This window comes from Eleutherodactylus coqui, chromosome 3 (assembly GCF_035609145.1).
Source record: "Eleutherodactylus coqui strain aEleCoq1 chromosome 3, aEleCoq1.hap1, whole genome shotgun sequence".
In the NCBI taxonomy this organism is placed as follows: Eukaryota; Metazoa; Chordata; class Amphibia; order Anura; family Eleutherodactylidae; genus Eleutherodactylus; species Eleutherodactylus coqui.
Window position 1 is genome coordinate 273,884,589 of NC_089839.1, and position 14,944 is coordinate 273,899,532.

The window sequence follows — 14,944 nt, forward strand, 5'->3', positions numbered from 1 at the left end:
AAACATCACAAATCGTAGCTGAATAGACCATGCTATGATTTTGTATTCTCGCAATGTCGCAGGCTACAAAACATCGCGCATGTGAAAGAACTAGAGATGAGCGAGTATACTTGCTAAAGGCAATCGCTCGAGCAAGCATTGCCTTTAGCGAGTACCTGCCCGCTCGAGACAGAAGGTTCGGGTGCCGGCGGCGGGCAGGGAGCTGCAGGGGAGAGCGGGGCGGAATGGAGGGGAGATCTCTCTCTCTCCCCCGCTCCCTCCTGCTGACTGACGCTACTTACCGCTCCCCCGCACCGCCACCCGAACCTTTTGTCTTGAGCGGGCAGGTACTCGCTAAAGGCAATGCTCGCTCGAGCAATTGCCTTTAGCGAGTATACTCGCTCATCTCTAGAAAGAACCCATTGGAAATCATAGTCTTCGCATACATGCAATTTGTAGCACCGTCACATTGCAAGAAAATTGTGCAGTTTTGTCGCTCGTGTGGAAGCGGCAATATGATACATTATATAGTAACTTTGAAAAACACAACCTGTCCTGCAAAAAACAAGCCCTCAGACATCAACATGGATGGATAAATAAGACAGTTATGATTTTTTAAAAGTGGGGAAGAAAAACGGAAGATGAAGGAAAAAAAAGGGCCGAGTCAAGGGGCTTAAGGGCTTAATCAAATGAGCATATATCGGCCACAGTTTTCACGGCCGGCCGATATACACTACCATTTGAGCTGTCTTTCTCCTTCCCTCCCCCTCGTAAACTCTCTACCTCTCTCCTCCCCTCCAACTGTTTGCAGTAGAAAGAGACAGGACAGGGGTGAAGCTAAGCTTTCGCACTCTCCCTGCCCCTTGTCCGCAGCCAGCAATAGGACAGGTGGAGCTTAGCTTTGCTCCCACCCCCTCCCATTGCAAATAGCCAGAGGGGAGAAGAGAGGCAGAGAGCCTGCGAGGGGGATGGAAGGGGAAAGACACTCCAGATGGTAGCGTATATCGTCCGGCCATAAAAACGGCGGCCGATATACGCTCATGTGAATAAGCCCTAAATGTGATGACAGGTTCCCTTTAAAAAAAAATCTACATTTTTTCCCAAATATCTCTTTCTTACTTTCTTATTAATTGAGTTGATAAGATTTGGGTACAAATGTTACACTCCAAAGTGTGAACTGCAAGATCTGTAACAGAGCCAAGAAAATAATTAGCATGTTCACAGCCTGGACTCAGCTGTTAAGAAGAAATAATATGACAAAGCATCCCATTACAAGCGCATGTTCATGAGACAGCGCTTTATGCCAGGACGTTTGTAGCTTTAGCCAATTTTAGAGTCCCTGTTGGAGTATGAAAGAGTTAAACTTGGAGAGTTAATGAATACCAAATGTTATTCTGGGACCAAACGCCTGGTGCTACAGCTGGGTAAGCATCTCTTCGGTGCCAATGACTCACTGTCGTATGAAGCATCTACTACAATAATGGTTATTGACTTGGAAGTGGAGTGGACTTTATTGATAAACTAATTATCGCTTTATAATTCATATCTCGGCAAATCGATCTGCTTTATGAATGATTCAGAAGTTACCAGAGACATTCATATCACTTCTTGTTGGCCACTGACACCATTCTACTCTGAGGCAAGGAAATTAATCCCAATGCAAAACATTTGTTCCTGTTGAAGACCAAGGAGTGATGAATGGCTGCGTGGTCTGGTTTGGCTGATTAGACTTTCTAACCTGCATTGGCTTTGACAACATACAGGGATACTATAAAAGAAATAAACGCTTTCAATGTCATATAGAGGCAAAACTGTTAAACGGGTAGAAACGCAGTAAGGCGCAAGATCTGTGTGTTGCAAGACGCACAAATCTCGTACAAATATGAACCCCATTCTTTTGAATGGGGTCATACACATAAGCAATATTTTCCCATATGACACAGCGATGCGATGCTATGCAAATTGCAGCATGTTCTATCTGGTTGTTTGCTCGCGCATCACAGCTGCATTGATTTAAATTGGGCCGGCGGTAGCAGCACCAGCCCCATTGAAAGCAATGGGAGAATCTACAAGATCCTATGGTGCGGATGTGATAGACATGCTGGAGCATCCCTGCAGCTCGGAAGTGATACGGTGATGCGGGGCTGTTTTTCTGTAGAAACACCTCACATCCCTTAGTATTTCATATGGTGAGGAACGCAATATAGGGGCAAGATTTACGGGATTTGGGAGCGTGAGGTTTAAAACAACCCTTAACGATAATAGTTCCATGTAAAGGGACCTTTAGAGAGTTCATTAGGGGCCTGGATGCATTTCTTGAGTGTAATAATATTATAAGTTTTGGTCACTAGTGTTGTGCTGCTGGGACCTGTTGTTCTATATGGTTTTCAGGAGCGCACCTTCCCAACTGTGGGATAATTAAGCTGGCTGGGTGTGGTGTTCTCCAGCCAGCCAATCCCCTTTGGTGTGATGCACATAAATACCGGCCCTTCTGATTAGAGGTGATGGTCATTTTATTCATTCTGTGTTATTTTCACGCAGAGCTTGGTGTTATGCATATTAGTCTAAAGTATTTCTCTCACCTTCCCTGAGGACAGTCTGCACACCTGTGGTCCATGTCTGCATCTTATGCAGACCCCCTCTTTCCTTCCTTTTGACAGCTGTTGCCTCCTGACGTTTGATGTCTTGTGTGTGTTCAGGTGGGTAATGCCTGATGCTGTGCCCTTTATGTCAGTTCGATGTCTGACTCTATCCCCTCGGTGTAAGGACATTTGGACTAGCTATGGTTTACTATCTGTATGCATGATAGTTCTGAGTGGGCTTCGTGTTCTGTGTGGTATGCATTACCTTGTGTGTTGGTGTGAACAGCGATGTGTTCTCTGTCTGTGCTCATGACCAGACATTAGGTGTGAACAGTCCTGTTCTGTGTATAGGTGTGAATGGTAATGTTTTTTGTGCAGGTACCTAATCAGGGATAACCAGGCCCGAGGCGAAGACTGTGGGGCCGTCCTTGTTGGGACGTCTACCCCGCTCTTAGCCAAGGGTACCCACTTTTCCTGATTAGTAAGGGACATGTTTCTTGCAATGTTCAGTAAACAGCATATACAGTATATTTATATTTTAGACATGTTATAAACGAATCAATGCAAATATGACTACTATTACTATTTTTTCCTTTTCCATTTTAAAGTATATAGATATTTTATTTTATAATTATTTAATTTTTAGGTTTCTAACATTAAATAAACTGTTATTTTTACTTATTTTGTGTTAAATGCAATTGTCACAATAAATGCTCTGGCAGACTATTAAGTAAGCAGTTGTTACATTACACAAGTTTACTAATGGCCATTGTCAAGTAGATGGATTGGTTGAAAGGGGCTGGCTAGAGAACAACATTTTAGATTGCTAATTGCGGAGTTTGTTGGAATCACAGTAGGGAGTGAAACTCTGGCCTATAATTAAAGAAATTAGTTGCACAATGGCCCAATTTTGTTATTTGCTGAATTGCCAGGATCTTTCCAACACTTATTTTTATTGCTCAGTTGTCTTATCTGTCAAGTAGTCAAATTATTTTCTGATACATGTTTTGTTTTGTTATTTATGTCCAGTGCTATACTATATATGAAACTAGCTTCTGATAATCTAGAAAGTCTGACAATCCGGCACTTGTTCTATAGTACAGAATTTCACAAGACCAAGAGTAGAAGACTGAACAGCTATCTCCAATAGTCCCATAGAGATGAATGGGGCTGCAGTGCTTACGCTTAACTGCATGTTCCATTTATCTGGGGAGACAATGAATCCCAATTTTGTGATCAGTGGAAGTTCCAACAGTCGGACCCCAGAGATCAGATACGTACGCCCTATTCTGTGGATAAGGGATTCGTTGTAACCTTGGCACAACTCTCTAAGCCTTTTCCATATAGCAATGCTTTATACTCAATCTGTATGGCAGCACCCACAGTGCCTGTGGGTCTGTATTAAAGACCAGGGACACTTCTTGTATATGGTGCCTTCATGAGCATCCTGATGGTTGGTAACAGAATTCGCTTTAAATGGCCGAGGCTTTCAATGAAGGACACACGCCAGTGAGTGCACCAACCGTCAGGAAACCGATTCAGAACTTCTGGAAAATTAATAGTGTCCAGGACTAATTGAGAACTGGTCATCCAAGCAGTGTTTCAGAATCCACAGATGTTGATAGCTGTACTAGCTGTTTTCACAAAGAGTCCACAGAAAAGTATCAGGAGACTGGCATTGGAGAGTGGAGTGAGTCAACCAACTATCATAAGGACCCTCAAGACACAAAAGTGGCGCCCATACAAACTGCAGCTGCAACAGAAGTTGTGTGTAGACAAATGCTTGGATTTCTGACAGTGGGGGTTACAAAGATGCATGATTCACAAGTTCTGTATTGCACATGGGGATCAGAAACATTGCTCAGTCAGTTCTGCGTTAGTCCTGCACAATACCCATTTCCCTGAACTTCTGAAGCAATTTGTACATTCACTGGCTGTCCTCCTGAGTGTTCTTTATTGAAAGCCGTGGCCACCTCACGTGAATGTATGTTACTATCAGGATGCTCTCAATAATCTCAATGGATTGTTACTGGCAAAAAATGACTTCCCCTTTTAATTCCTGATTAAATTCTATCCTTAAAGGGGTTGTCCCGCGAAAGCAAGTGGGTCTATACACTTCTGTATGGCCATATTAATGCACTTTGTAATGTACATTGTGCATTAATTATGAGCCATACAGAAGTTATCAGAAATTATTCACTTACCTGCTCCGTTGCTAGCGTCCTCGTCTCCATGGTGCCGTCTAATTTCAGCATCTAATCGCCCGATTAGACGCGCTTGCGCAGTCCGGTCTTCTTCTTTTCTGAATGGGGCCGCTCGTGCCGGAGAGCGGCTCCGTGTAGCTCTGCCCCGTCACGTGCCGATTCCAGCCAATCAGGAGGCTGGAATCGGCAATGGACCGCACAGAAGCCCTGCGGTCCACCGAGGGAGAAGATCCCGGCGGCCATCTTCACCAGGTAAGTAAGAAGTCACCGGAGCGCGGGGATTCAGGTAAGCACTGTCCGGTTTTCTTTTTTAACCAGTGCATCGGGTTTGTCTCGCGCCGAACGGGGGGGCTGTTGAAAAAAAACAAAAAACGTTTCGGCGCGGGACAACCCCTTTAAATCAAGTATCCCATGACCCCCCTTTCCATTGTAGGTATGTGGGCTGAATCCAACATAGCTACTACTAAAAGAATTAAGGGTGTGCTGTGTAGCCCATGTCAGGTCAATTATACATATTAGGAAAATAAAGTCTCTTAAACTGTTTGGCGCTCTAAAAATGAATATATGAGTTAGAGGCATTGTCTATGCATGCAGCTCTCTACATTGTAGTTAATAGGACTTATGAAATGCCGAGCCCCTACCTCGACATCTATCATGGAGAGAGCCACATGCATTGTCTTCTCCCCTCTGGAGAGCTGATTGTGGTGAAGGTGACCCCCATTTTCCAAAAAGGTGGGAATCTTGGAAGTGGAACTTACTTCAATTTATCATGGTTTATATGTAGGATACAACAGAAATGTATCAGATAGGAATACCCTTTCTTCCCCTAGGAAGTGGCTCTAAATGGCAAAGTGGCCTTCAGACCAGAAAAAGTTCTGCACCCCTGTTCTAATCTACATGGAGTCCTTTATGTCAAAGGGATTCTATCAGCGGTTTTGCACTGCTGGTGTAAGTTCTCTAGAGGTGGGACTTCTAGTTGAAGAACGCTCCCGTTTTGTCCAATAAAGACAAAATATTTGGGTCAGAAGCGGCGCTCCAATGGTGTATAGAAAGATGGAGGACAGAACTTATGTAGAAAGACACTCACCGCAACTGATCCGGTCCTATGGTTAAGTGACCGGTCAGTTTGTTGGTCCAAAGTAGCCTTTCAAAATATGGAGTGATATACGTTGGCGGTCCTAGAACATCCCCTCAGGGAGAGCAGCCACGAGCGACTCCAAAACAACCGTGTTGAGGAGGAAAGAAATGTGTATTCAAAAGTAGGAAAAAACTCACTTTATGCGCTCCGTCAAACCGTATCAGAATAGAGGAATCTTACTTGTTAAGGGGTGCCTGGACTCCTGGCACCCCCAATATCCAAGGAAGCAGAAAAAACTCCAATGGAGCAGGCATATTCTTCATAGGTCGGTTTATTACATATAAAATGATTAAATTGGCGCTGCAACGCGTTTCGGCTTCTGTCAAGCCTTTTTCAAGCATGTTTTGTCCAATAAGCTATCCGCAAAGCTATGATTGACAGCTGTAATGTCCAACCAGGAGACGGATGCAGCTGTCAGTCAGAGCTGTGGAGAAGCTCAATGAACAGGGAAGGAGAACACTTCAGCTAGAAGTCTTCCTTCCAGTGCATTTGCAGCGGTGGAGCATGGAGGATTAGCAGTCAGATTTTTTCATGATAGTATTGTATATGTTTTGTGTTTGCAAACCTTGCCCATTTGCAGGGATGAAAAAAACATGCAAGCATGCTTCCATTCATTGAAATGGGCCATTAAATTAATTAGTTCAATATCTACTAATTGCATGTGCAAAAACGCAGGAAGGTTGACCATGCTCCATATTTCTATGGGCAAACAAAATGCACATGCAAAATATACTTATGTGAACAGACCAATTGAAGTCAATGGCTTCTATTCACGGCATATTTCATGCGCAAGGCACTGTGCAAATACCTTAGTGGGACACAGGCCTAAGGACTCTCACACGAGGCGTATATCGGCCGCTGTTTTCATGGTTGTCTGATATTCTCTACGATCTGATGCATTGGATTCCAATGCATCAGATCACATGGCCGTATTCCCGTGATGTAAAAGCACCCAGCCGGCCAATATAGCGCCGGGCGTTTTTATGTCGGGCCCAAAAGATAATCCTGGAACTATCTGTTGGGCCGGAATATGTCGGCCGCTGCATGGGCTCCTGTGGCAGCCAATGACAGCGGCCGTAGAAGGGAGAGGGAGGGAGGTTAGCAGCGTGACTGATTGCAATAGGAGGGGTGGGGCAGGGGCAGACCTTCCATTGCTCGCTGTGGGCAGGGGAGGAGCTTAGCACCAGCTCCATCCTGCTCCCTTCCCATTGCAAACAGCCAGCGGGGAGGAGAGCGGAGGTGAGCTTGGGAGGGAAGCGGAAGGGGCAACGGCATGGCGGCCTTAGCGCATATGCATCGGGGCCAATGCCATCTGAACGGGCGCACAAACGTTAGATGTGTGTGCCCGTTCACGAGTTTTTACACCTCAGATCAAAGCGTATATCAACCGGCCGTGAAAACGGCGGCAGATATACGCTCATGTAAAACAGGCCTAAGTATGCGTTCACACATCACTGATTTTGTGTAGATTTCACCCCTTCAATTTGAATTTAATTGAAGAAGTCAACGACAAAATCTGCAGCAAATCAGCGACTTGTGAACGCACCCTAAAAGCTTTTTTGCATAGGAGCCACAAGGACCAATATATCTACAGACGGCTTTAAATATTAGTTTACAGGCAGTGAGGAATGGCTCCGATGAGCAGCTGAGATGTTGCAACTCTTTTCTTTAGCTTCAATACTATTCAGAGACGCATTGTATGCTTGAAATATTTATGTCACGGTACGGAAATTGTATTCCAACACAACAAATATGTCAACTTTCTGTTATTTTTTGTTTATTATAAAACCCAATAAAAACTATTGAAAAGAAATGTTGCTGCAAAATTATGTAGGTAATAGCTTTATGTATCTCATTGAAGATAGTAGAATTTCACTTCTTTGTTCTTTTGTTGGTCCCCTGTTGCTGTGATGAAATATACAGTATTCACAGACTTTTATATACTGTTTCCCCGAAAATAAGACCCCCTGATAATAGGACCTAGGGGTGGAAGTGATTGAGGGGGGGCTTGAAATATAAGCGCTCTCCTGAAAATAAGCCCTAGCTATACTATATGAAGAAAAAAAAAAAGAAAAATACTCGCCTCTCAGGTGTTGTTCCCGTCCTTATCGCTGCTGGCATTCTTCCTTGTTGTCCTCAGCAGTAAAAGAGCCAATCAAAGCGATTCAATGACATCATTAGCTGTGATTGTCTCATCAAGCACTGGCTGTGATTGGCTCAGTCTGCGGTCCTGAGCCAATCACAGCATTCTTTTGCTGGAGGCGGGGTAATCAACCCATGTTACAAGGAAGAGAATGCTCTCAGCGCTGAGGACGACACGGAAGATTACTGCAGTGCCTGCAGAGCAGCAAGAGGGGCAGGGATGCCACCTGCTAAGTAAGTAGTAAGACACCCCCCGAAAATAAAACACTGTGCCTCTGTTGGGGCAAAAATTTATATAAGACGGGGTTTTATTTTCGGGGAAACACGGTACTAGTTTTCAGCGAACGCGCCGGGTGTACCCATGTTCTTGCAGTGTTCAGCACAGTGTGGTGTTTATATATTTCTGCTTCTCTTGCAGCATTTTGGCCACAGCTGGTACTCACTTTAATACCCACGTAGACCTGCGCACCTTGCGGGCCGTGCGCGTCCTCAGGCCACTGAAACTGGTCTCTGGAATCCCAAGTAAGTGGATTATCATTTTCCGCAATATTGTAATTGTTCAATGTGGGTGAAAATTTAATTGACAAAATTGGATGTTGCTGACAATAAGGGCGGCTTCACATCCGCGATGGAACCTCCGGCACAAAAAGCAGCTGAGCAGTAAGTGAACGGACTCCATTATAGTCAACGGGGTCCGTTCAGCGCGGCTCGGTAAATACCGAACTTGTGTTCCTCTCAAAAAGACAATTCTGGAGCATCTCTTCTTAGAAGCCTGTGCCGTGCCGTTTCTGTTATTCCTACTGGAAATCTAGGAATTTGTTCATACAGTTTCAAGAGAATTAACATAAAACTTTCTAAGAAAACATTCTGCAGCTTTTTAACCCCTTAAGGACACCGCCTATTATAGCCATAAGGGCACAATGATTTTTGGGAGATTTTTATCTCCCCTTTTGAAAAGCCCTACGTTTTTTAAGTTTGCCATCAACATGGCCGTATGCGGGCTTGTTTTTTGTGTGATGAGCTGTAGTTTTTGTTAGTACAGTTTTCTTGGTGCATATAATGAATTGCATAACTGTTATTCCATTTTTCTAGAGGGCACGGAGAATAACACCTCATTTCTGCCATTTTTTCTTACTAGTGAGTCATGCAGCATAAATGACATAATTCATTTTTTTCTGTGGGTTGGTATGATTACGACAATACCAAAATGATATATTTTTTAGGTTTTCTTACTTTTTCACAATAAAACCCTTTTTTTAATTATTATTTTTCTTTGTATCACTGCCTTCAAAGTCCCATAACTTTTTTTATTTTTCCAATTTTTTAAGTTGGGGATTTTATACGGTTTTTGATCAACATTGAACGGGTTATGTAAGGGGTTAACAGCGGGAGGCCGGCTTCTAAGCTTGTGCCATGCACAGGAACGTTCGTTTACATCCAGTTGTGGCAAGTACCACCTGCCCCCAACCTAAACTTATGTCATATAGCATTAAGGGGTTAAAGGGGTTGTCTGGGACTTTACTATGGATGATGTATCCTCAGGATAGGTCATCAGTAGGGATGGGCGAGCACCCAAATGCTCGGGTCCACGTTATTCGAGTCGAGCTTTTTTGTAAAATTCGAGAGCTCTACTCGAGTAACGAACTCCATTGACTACAATGGGAGACTCGAGCATTTTTGTATGTGGGATGCCGGGTGCCGAGCTTTTTTTTTTTTCCTTGGTTCGTCTCTTTCTCTTTCTCTCTCTCTCTCTCTCCAGCCTGACAACAAATTTGCAAATGACGCGCGCTACATCGCGGCGGGGAGGGGCCAAAACAGGCACGTCACAGCGGGGAGGAGCCAAAAACTGGGGCGGGGTCGAACACAGCTTGATGCTCGTTTGAGTAACAAGCACCATCGAGTATGCTAATACTCGAACGAGCATCGAGCTCAACTCTAGTCATCAGTAGTGGATCAGCGCGGTCTGCCACTTGGGGAGCCTGCCAATTAGCTGTTTGCTGGGTCCACTGTCAGTGCAGACAGATTCAGAAGCAGACAGCTCTGTCCGTATAGCAGCAGTGCCAGTGGGTGTTGCAGGCTCATTTAATGGGAGCTCTGCCTGCAATACTGACTCGGGCTACTGCAATGTTGGCAGATCTGTCTGCTTTCAGCTATGTCCACACTGACAGCAGACCCACAAACAGCTGATAAATGAGGATCCTGTGCGGTAGACCCAGTTGATCAACTATTGATGACCTATTCTGCGGATACAGCCGAAAGTCCCAGACAATCCCATTAACTGTCGCAATCTAGACAAGACCAAATGTCATCATGTAGCCACTGTCAAAAATTGCAGATTTTTGCAGCCATTAGGTTGCCAATCTTCTGGGCAATCTTCCCACAAAGCATTCTCTGTGAAGCGTTCATGAGAAGGATGGAGGCCGCTAGATCTGTAATTCACTAATTTTACGTCACTCCAAGAAGGATCTTCACTTTAAGTACATATTGCTCTCTTATCATTGTGTTGTGTTCCTCACAGGTTTACAGATCGTCCTGAAATCCATAATGAAGGCGATGGTCCCTCTGCTTCAGATTGGATTGCTGCTTTTTTTTGCCATTCTTATGTTTGCAATTATTGGACTTGAGTTTTACAGCGGGAAACTTCACAAGGCCTGTTACCGGAACCAGTCAGGTACCAGTACACTAGATTGTCCTCATGTGTCTGTAATGTGCCCGCGAATATGCCCCATTCTTTGGAATGTGGTCATATACATTAGCGAAGCTTTCCCACACCGCTGCCTATCACACACCGCTGCCTATCACGCACCACTGCTTATCACACACCGCTGCCTATCACACACACCTGCCTATCACACACACCTGCCTATCACACACACCTGCCTATCACACACCACTGCCTATCACACATACCTGCCTATCACACATACCTGCCTATCACACATACCTGCCTATCACACATACCTGCCTATCACACACCACTGCCTGTCACACACACTGCTGCCTATCACACACCGCTGCCTATCACACACCGCTGCCTATCACACATACCTGCCTATCACACATACCTGCCTATCACACATACCTGCCTATCACACACCACTGCCTATCACACATACCTGCCTATCACACACCACTGCCTATCACACATACCTGCCTATCACACACCACTGCCTATCACACATACCTGCCTATCACACATACCTGCCTATCACACACCACTGCCTATCACACACCACTGCCTATCACACACCACTGCCTATCACACACCACTGCCTATCACACACACCTGCCTGTCACACACACCGCTGCTTATCACACACCGCTGCATATCACACACCACTGCATATCTTTTCACGTTCCTTGGAATGCATCGCCCATTGTTTTCAATGGGACAGTAAAACACACGGAGTGCTGTGCAATGTGCACATGAGTGCTATGCGAGGTTTCCCATTGAAAACAATGGGAAATGCTTGCCAATTTTCTAACAGGATCGCGACTTTACTGAAGTGATGGGAGGTGTTCGCTCGTGTGTAGGTAGCCTAGGGATGATCCCAAAATCTAAAGTAATACCCTATCCACAGAATAGAGAATAATTTTATGATCGGTAGGGTTTTCAGCAATGAGAATTAATGTCCTGTCCCCCCCCCCCCCCTGCCCCCTCTTCATTGTTGGCTTACTGCACCCCTTTTAGTGAGGAGGAGATTGTACAGAGCGATGGCCACGCATGTGCACTGCTGATCCATTCACTTTCAATGGGACTGCCGAAGATAGCCGAGTACAAGAGTTCAGCAGTTTCCATTAGGCCAATCAAGGTGAATGGAATGGTGGTTGCATATGCTCGACCAGTGCTCCATTCAATATAACATCAACGCGAGAAGAATTGCCGCAGTGACAAGAAGACGGGGACACTGGATTCCCATTGTCAGGATTAGTGGGGGTCTTAGCCGTGATATCCCTACTGATCATAAAGTTGTCTCATATCCTGTGGACAGGGAATAACTTTAGATTTTGGGAATACCTCTTTAACCTCTTCACGACTGCCTACAGAAAATTTACATCGCTGCTGCCTGGGCTCTGTGCAGCAGTGACGTAAATGTAAGTTCTGCTGTCAGCGGGCATTCGCAGCTCCCCATAGTAGATAAAGGCCAAACATAGGCTATTACTAACAGCTTGTAAGGTGCTGTCACCGATATGTCATTAGCGCCAGTCACTAGTGGCACGAGAGCGCTGGCCAGGAAAGCTTGATTACCTGTAACTAACAAACAATGTCAGGATTACTTGGACTTGTAACTCCTTGTAGAGTTATTCTGACACATGGCAGTTTTCCAAAATTTGGCCTGGTCATTAAGGCACAAACAGGCTTGGTTATGAATGGGTTAAATAAATAGAACATGATGACATATAAAGGATTGTCATGTATACTGATCTATTAGCATAAGTGGAGGGATAACTTGAAGCTCCTGGGTTCCAGTGCAAAATCTGTAGAACACATCATATGCCAGCTATAATACTAGTGTTTTATGTGGAGGAGGGGTCTTTAAGCCCCTTCTGGGCGGGACTAGGTCTGCTACCCCTATCACGAAAAAATACCTGCCAAGGTAAAAGGGAGGCAGGGCTTATCACAACGTATGATTTTATTTAGTATTTTGCAACAACTAACTATGTTCCCCTCAGTGTCCTTAATAGTAACAGTGCCCCATAAGTGGCCCTGATAGTAACAGCACTTACAGTAGTGTCCCGAATAGTAATAGTACCGACAGTAGTAATAGCGCCCATAATAGTGTCCTCAATAGTAATAGTGCCCCAAATATTGGCCCCCAATAGTAATAGGGCCCCTTCCTTGTGTCCTAACCACCCTGAACCTGCAGCCAGGCAGCAACCCGGCACCATCCAGTATGCCATTAACTTTGCCTAGCTCCCATCCAATCGCCGCTGTTGTAACTGGAGGCTTTGACCACTAACCTCTCTTCTCGGTGTCTGCGCAGCATACAGGACATAGACATCGGGAGGAGAGTTCAGGAGTCAACTATGGCAGCCGGACGGAAGCTAGACCGAGTCAATGACATACTCGATGGTGCTGGGTTGCTGTCTGGCTGCAGGTACTCTTAGCTGACATTTATTTTTTACTGGCCATTAATATGGCCAATACAATATAGATATGGGTTCTGGCCTTTGGACTTGATTACTGGTCAGGATGGTTAGCTACTGGCCAGGTGCCATCCGTAGGTGGAACTGCTGCCTCTATACCCTCTATAGCTATTCCCCTTAGCATGGGCTTCAATAGTAACACTAAGAAGGGCATTATGACACCTACTGCCAAGGTAAAAAGATGAAATTGTCTATCTTATATATTTGCTTCTAGTTGTTATGGGCGCCATTACTGATATTCCATACTTCTGTCTTATTATACATCTTTAGGATGGGAAGCAATGGATCCTCCTCTTCCCTGTGGAGTACCTGGATGCCCAAGTGGATATGAGTGTAAGGAATGGATTGGACCCAATGATGGAATTACTCAGTTTGACAACATCTTATTTGCGGTGCTGACCGTCTTCCAGTGTATAACCATGGAGGGCTGGACCACAGTGCTGTACAATGTATGTACTTTACTAATGCAGTGATATTTCTATACCTAAAGATTTGCCACCCAATGTTTTATGACCCGGTGATAGCAATAACTGCTCTGATCTCCAAGGATTCCAAAAACAGATTAGTTTTAGTTGCAGTCCATAAGCAGGCCATATATATGGAGCTTCTACCTAATGAAGTGAATGGGCCAGAGACAGGAAGTGATGGGATCTGACTGGTAGGAGCCTAACAATCAATGTATTACAACTTATGCCATCTAAAGATCATAAGTCCTTGTGGTGGGAACAGCCTATAACCTATACTTTTCAACGTTTACAAATAACTTTTTGGAAATTCCATGCACCTTGGGAGATTTGACCAGTTGGGTTTTGATAGCTGGAACAAGTGGGTCCCAGTTCTCATTCTTATTATGGTACATGTAACATAATTTTTCAATTGAAACCCGCAAGAAAATAGGGAAAACTACGAGTGTGCTTGCTGCTTCATGTATCTGCAAACATTAGTACCAGATAATGCAATCCCAAGTGCTTATCTATCTATCTATCTATCTATCTATCTATCTATCTATCTATCTATCTATCTATCTATCTATCTATCTGTCTATCTATCCTTTATTAGAGGACCCTGTTCTTTCATGATTGAAGCTTCCCTGTATGGAGATTAGACATGTGACCCAAGAATCAATTGAGCAAGTTTTTAATATGAATCCATATTAAATGGAAAAATGTAACAATCTGAGTGACTTCCAATGGGGCCTGGTCATCAGTGCTAGACTAGCCAGGGCCAGGACTTCAAAAACTGCCTACCTTGTTGGGTTTTCTTGGACAACCATATCAAGAGTATACCAAGAATGGTTTGATCAATAAAATGCATTGGATGAAAGGTGATCCTGAGATCAAAATGGATCTGAGATGGACGTGAAGAATTGTTCAGATGAACAGGCAGTTGCAATGCTAGTGCTCCAACTGTGTCCAAATGCACAGCTCGTCGTTCCTTATCATGGCTGTCCTATAACAGCAGGTGACCAGTTCAAGTGCCATTACTGCCTAGCAGAAATAAAAAAGGCAAATTTGAATTACTGAGCAGTGTAAAAACATTGCCTAGTCAGATCAATTCAGATATCTGTTGCACCATGCTGCTGGGAGTGTCTGAATTTGGCACGAGTAGCATGAATCGATGAACCCTTCCTCTCAGTAGTTCAGGCTGGTGGAGATGGAGTTACAGTGTGGGGAATGTTTTCTTGGCCCACCCTGGGTCCTATGAAACTTGTGGATAGATGCCATGACAAATGCTACGATTCTGAAGGCCAA

The 14,944-nt window shown here is 44.4% G+C and overlaps 1 protein-coding gene across 1 annotated transcript in view; it reads left to right on the top strand.

Moving 5' to 3' along the window:
* Positions 1-14,944, top strand: part of CACNA1E (calcium voltage-gated channel subunit alpha1 E) — a 427,487-nt gene that overhangs the window by 252,125 nt on the left and 160,418 nt on the right. Inside the window, exons 4-6 of the mRNA XM_066597440.1 lie at positions 8,464-8,567; positions 10,564-10,722; positions 13,464-13,642. Coding sequence (XP_066453537.1) covers positions 8,464-8,567; positions 10,564-10,722; positions 13,464-13,642 — 442 coding nt within the window. The remainder of the gene's footprint in view (positions 1-8,463; positions 8,568-10,563; positions 10,723-13,463; positions 13,643-14,944) is intronic.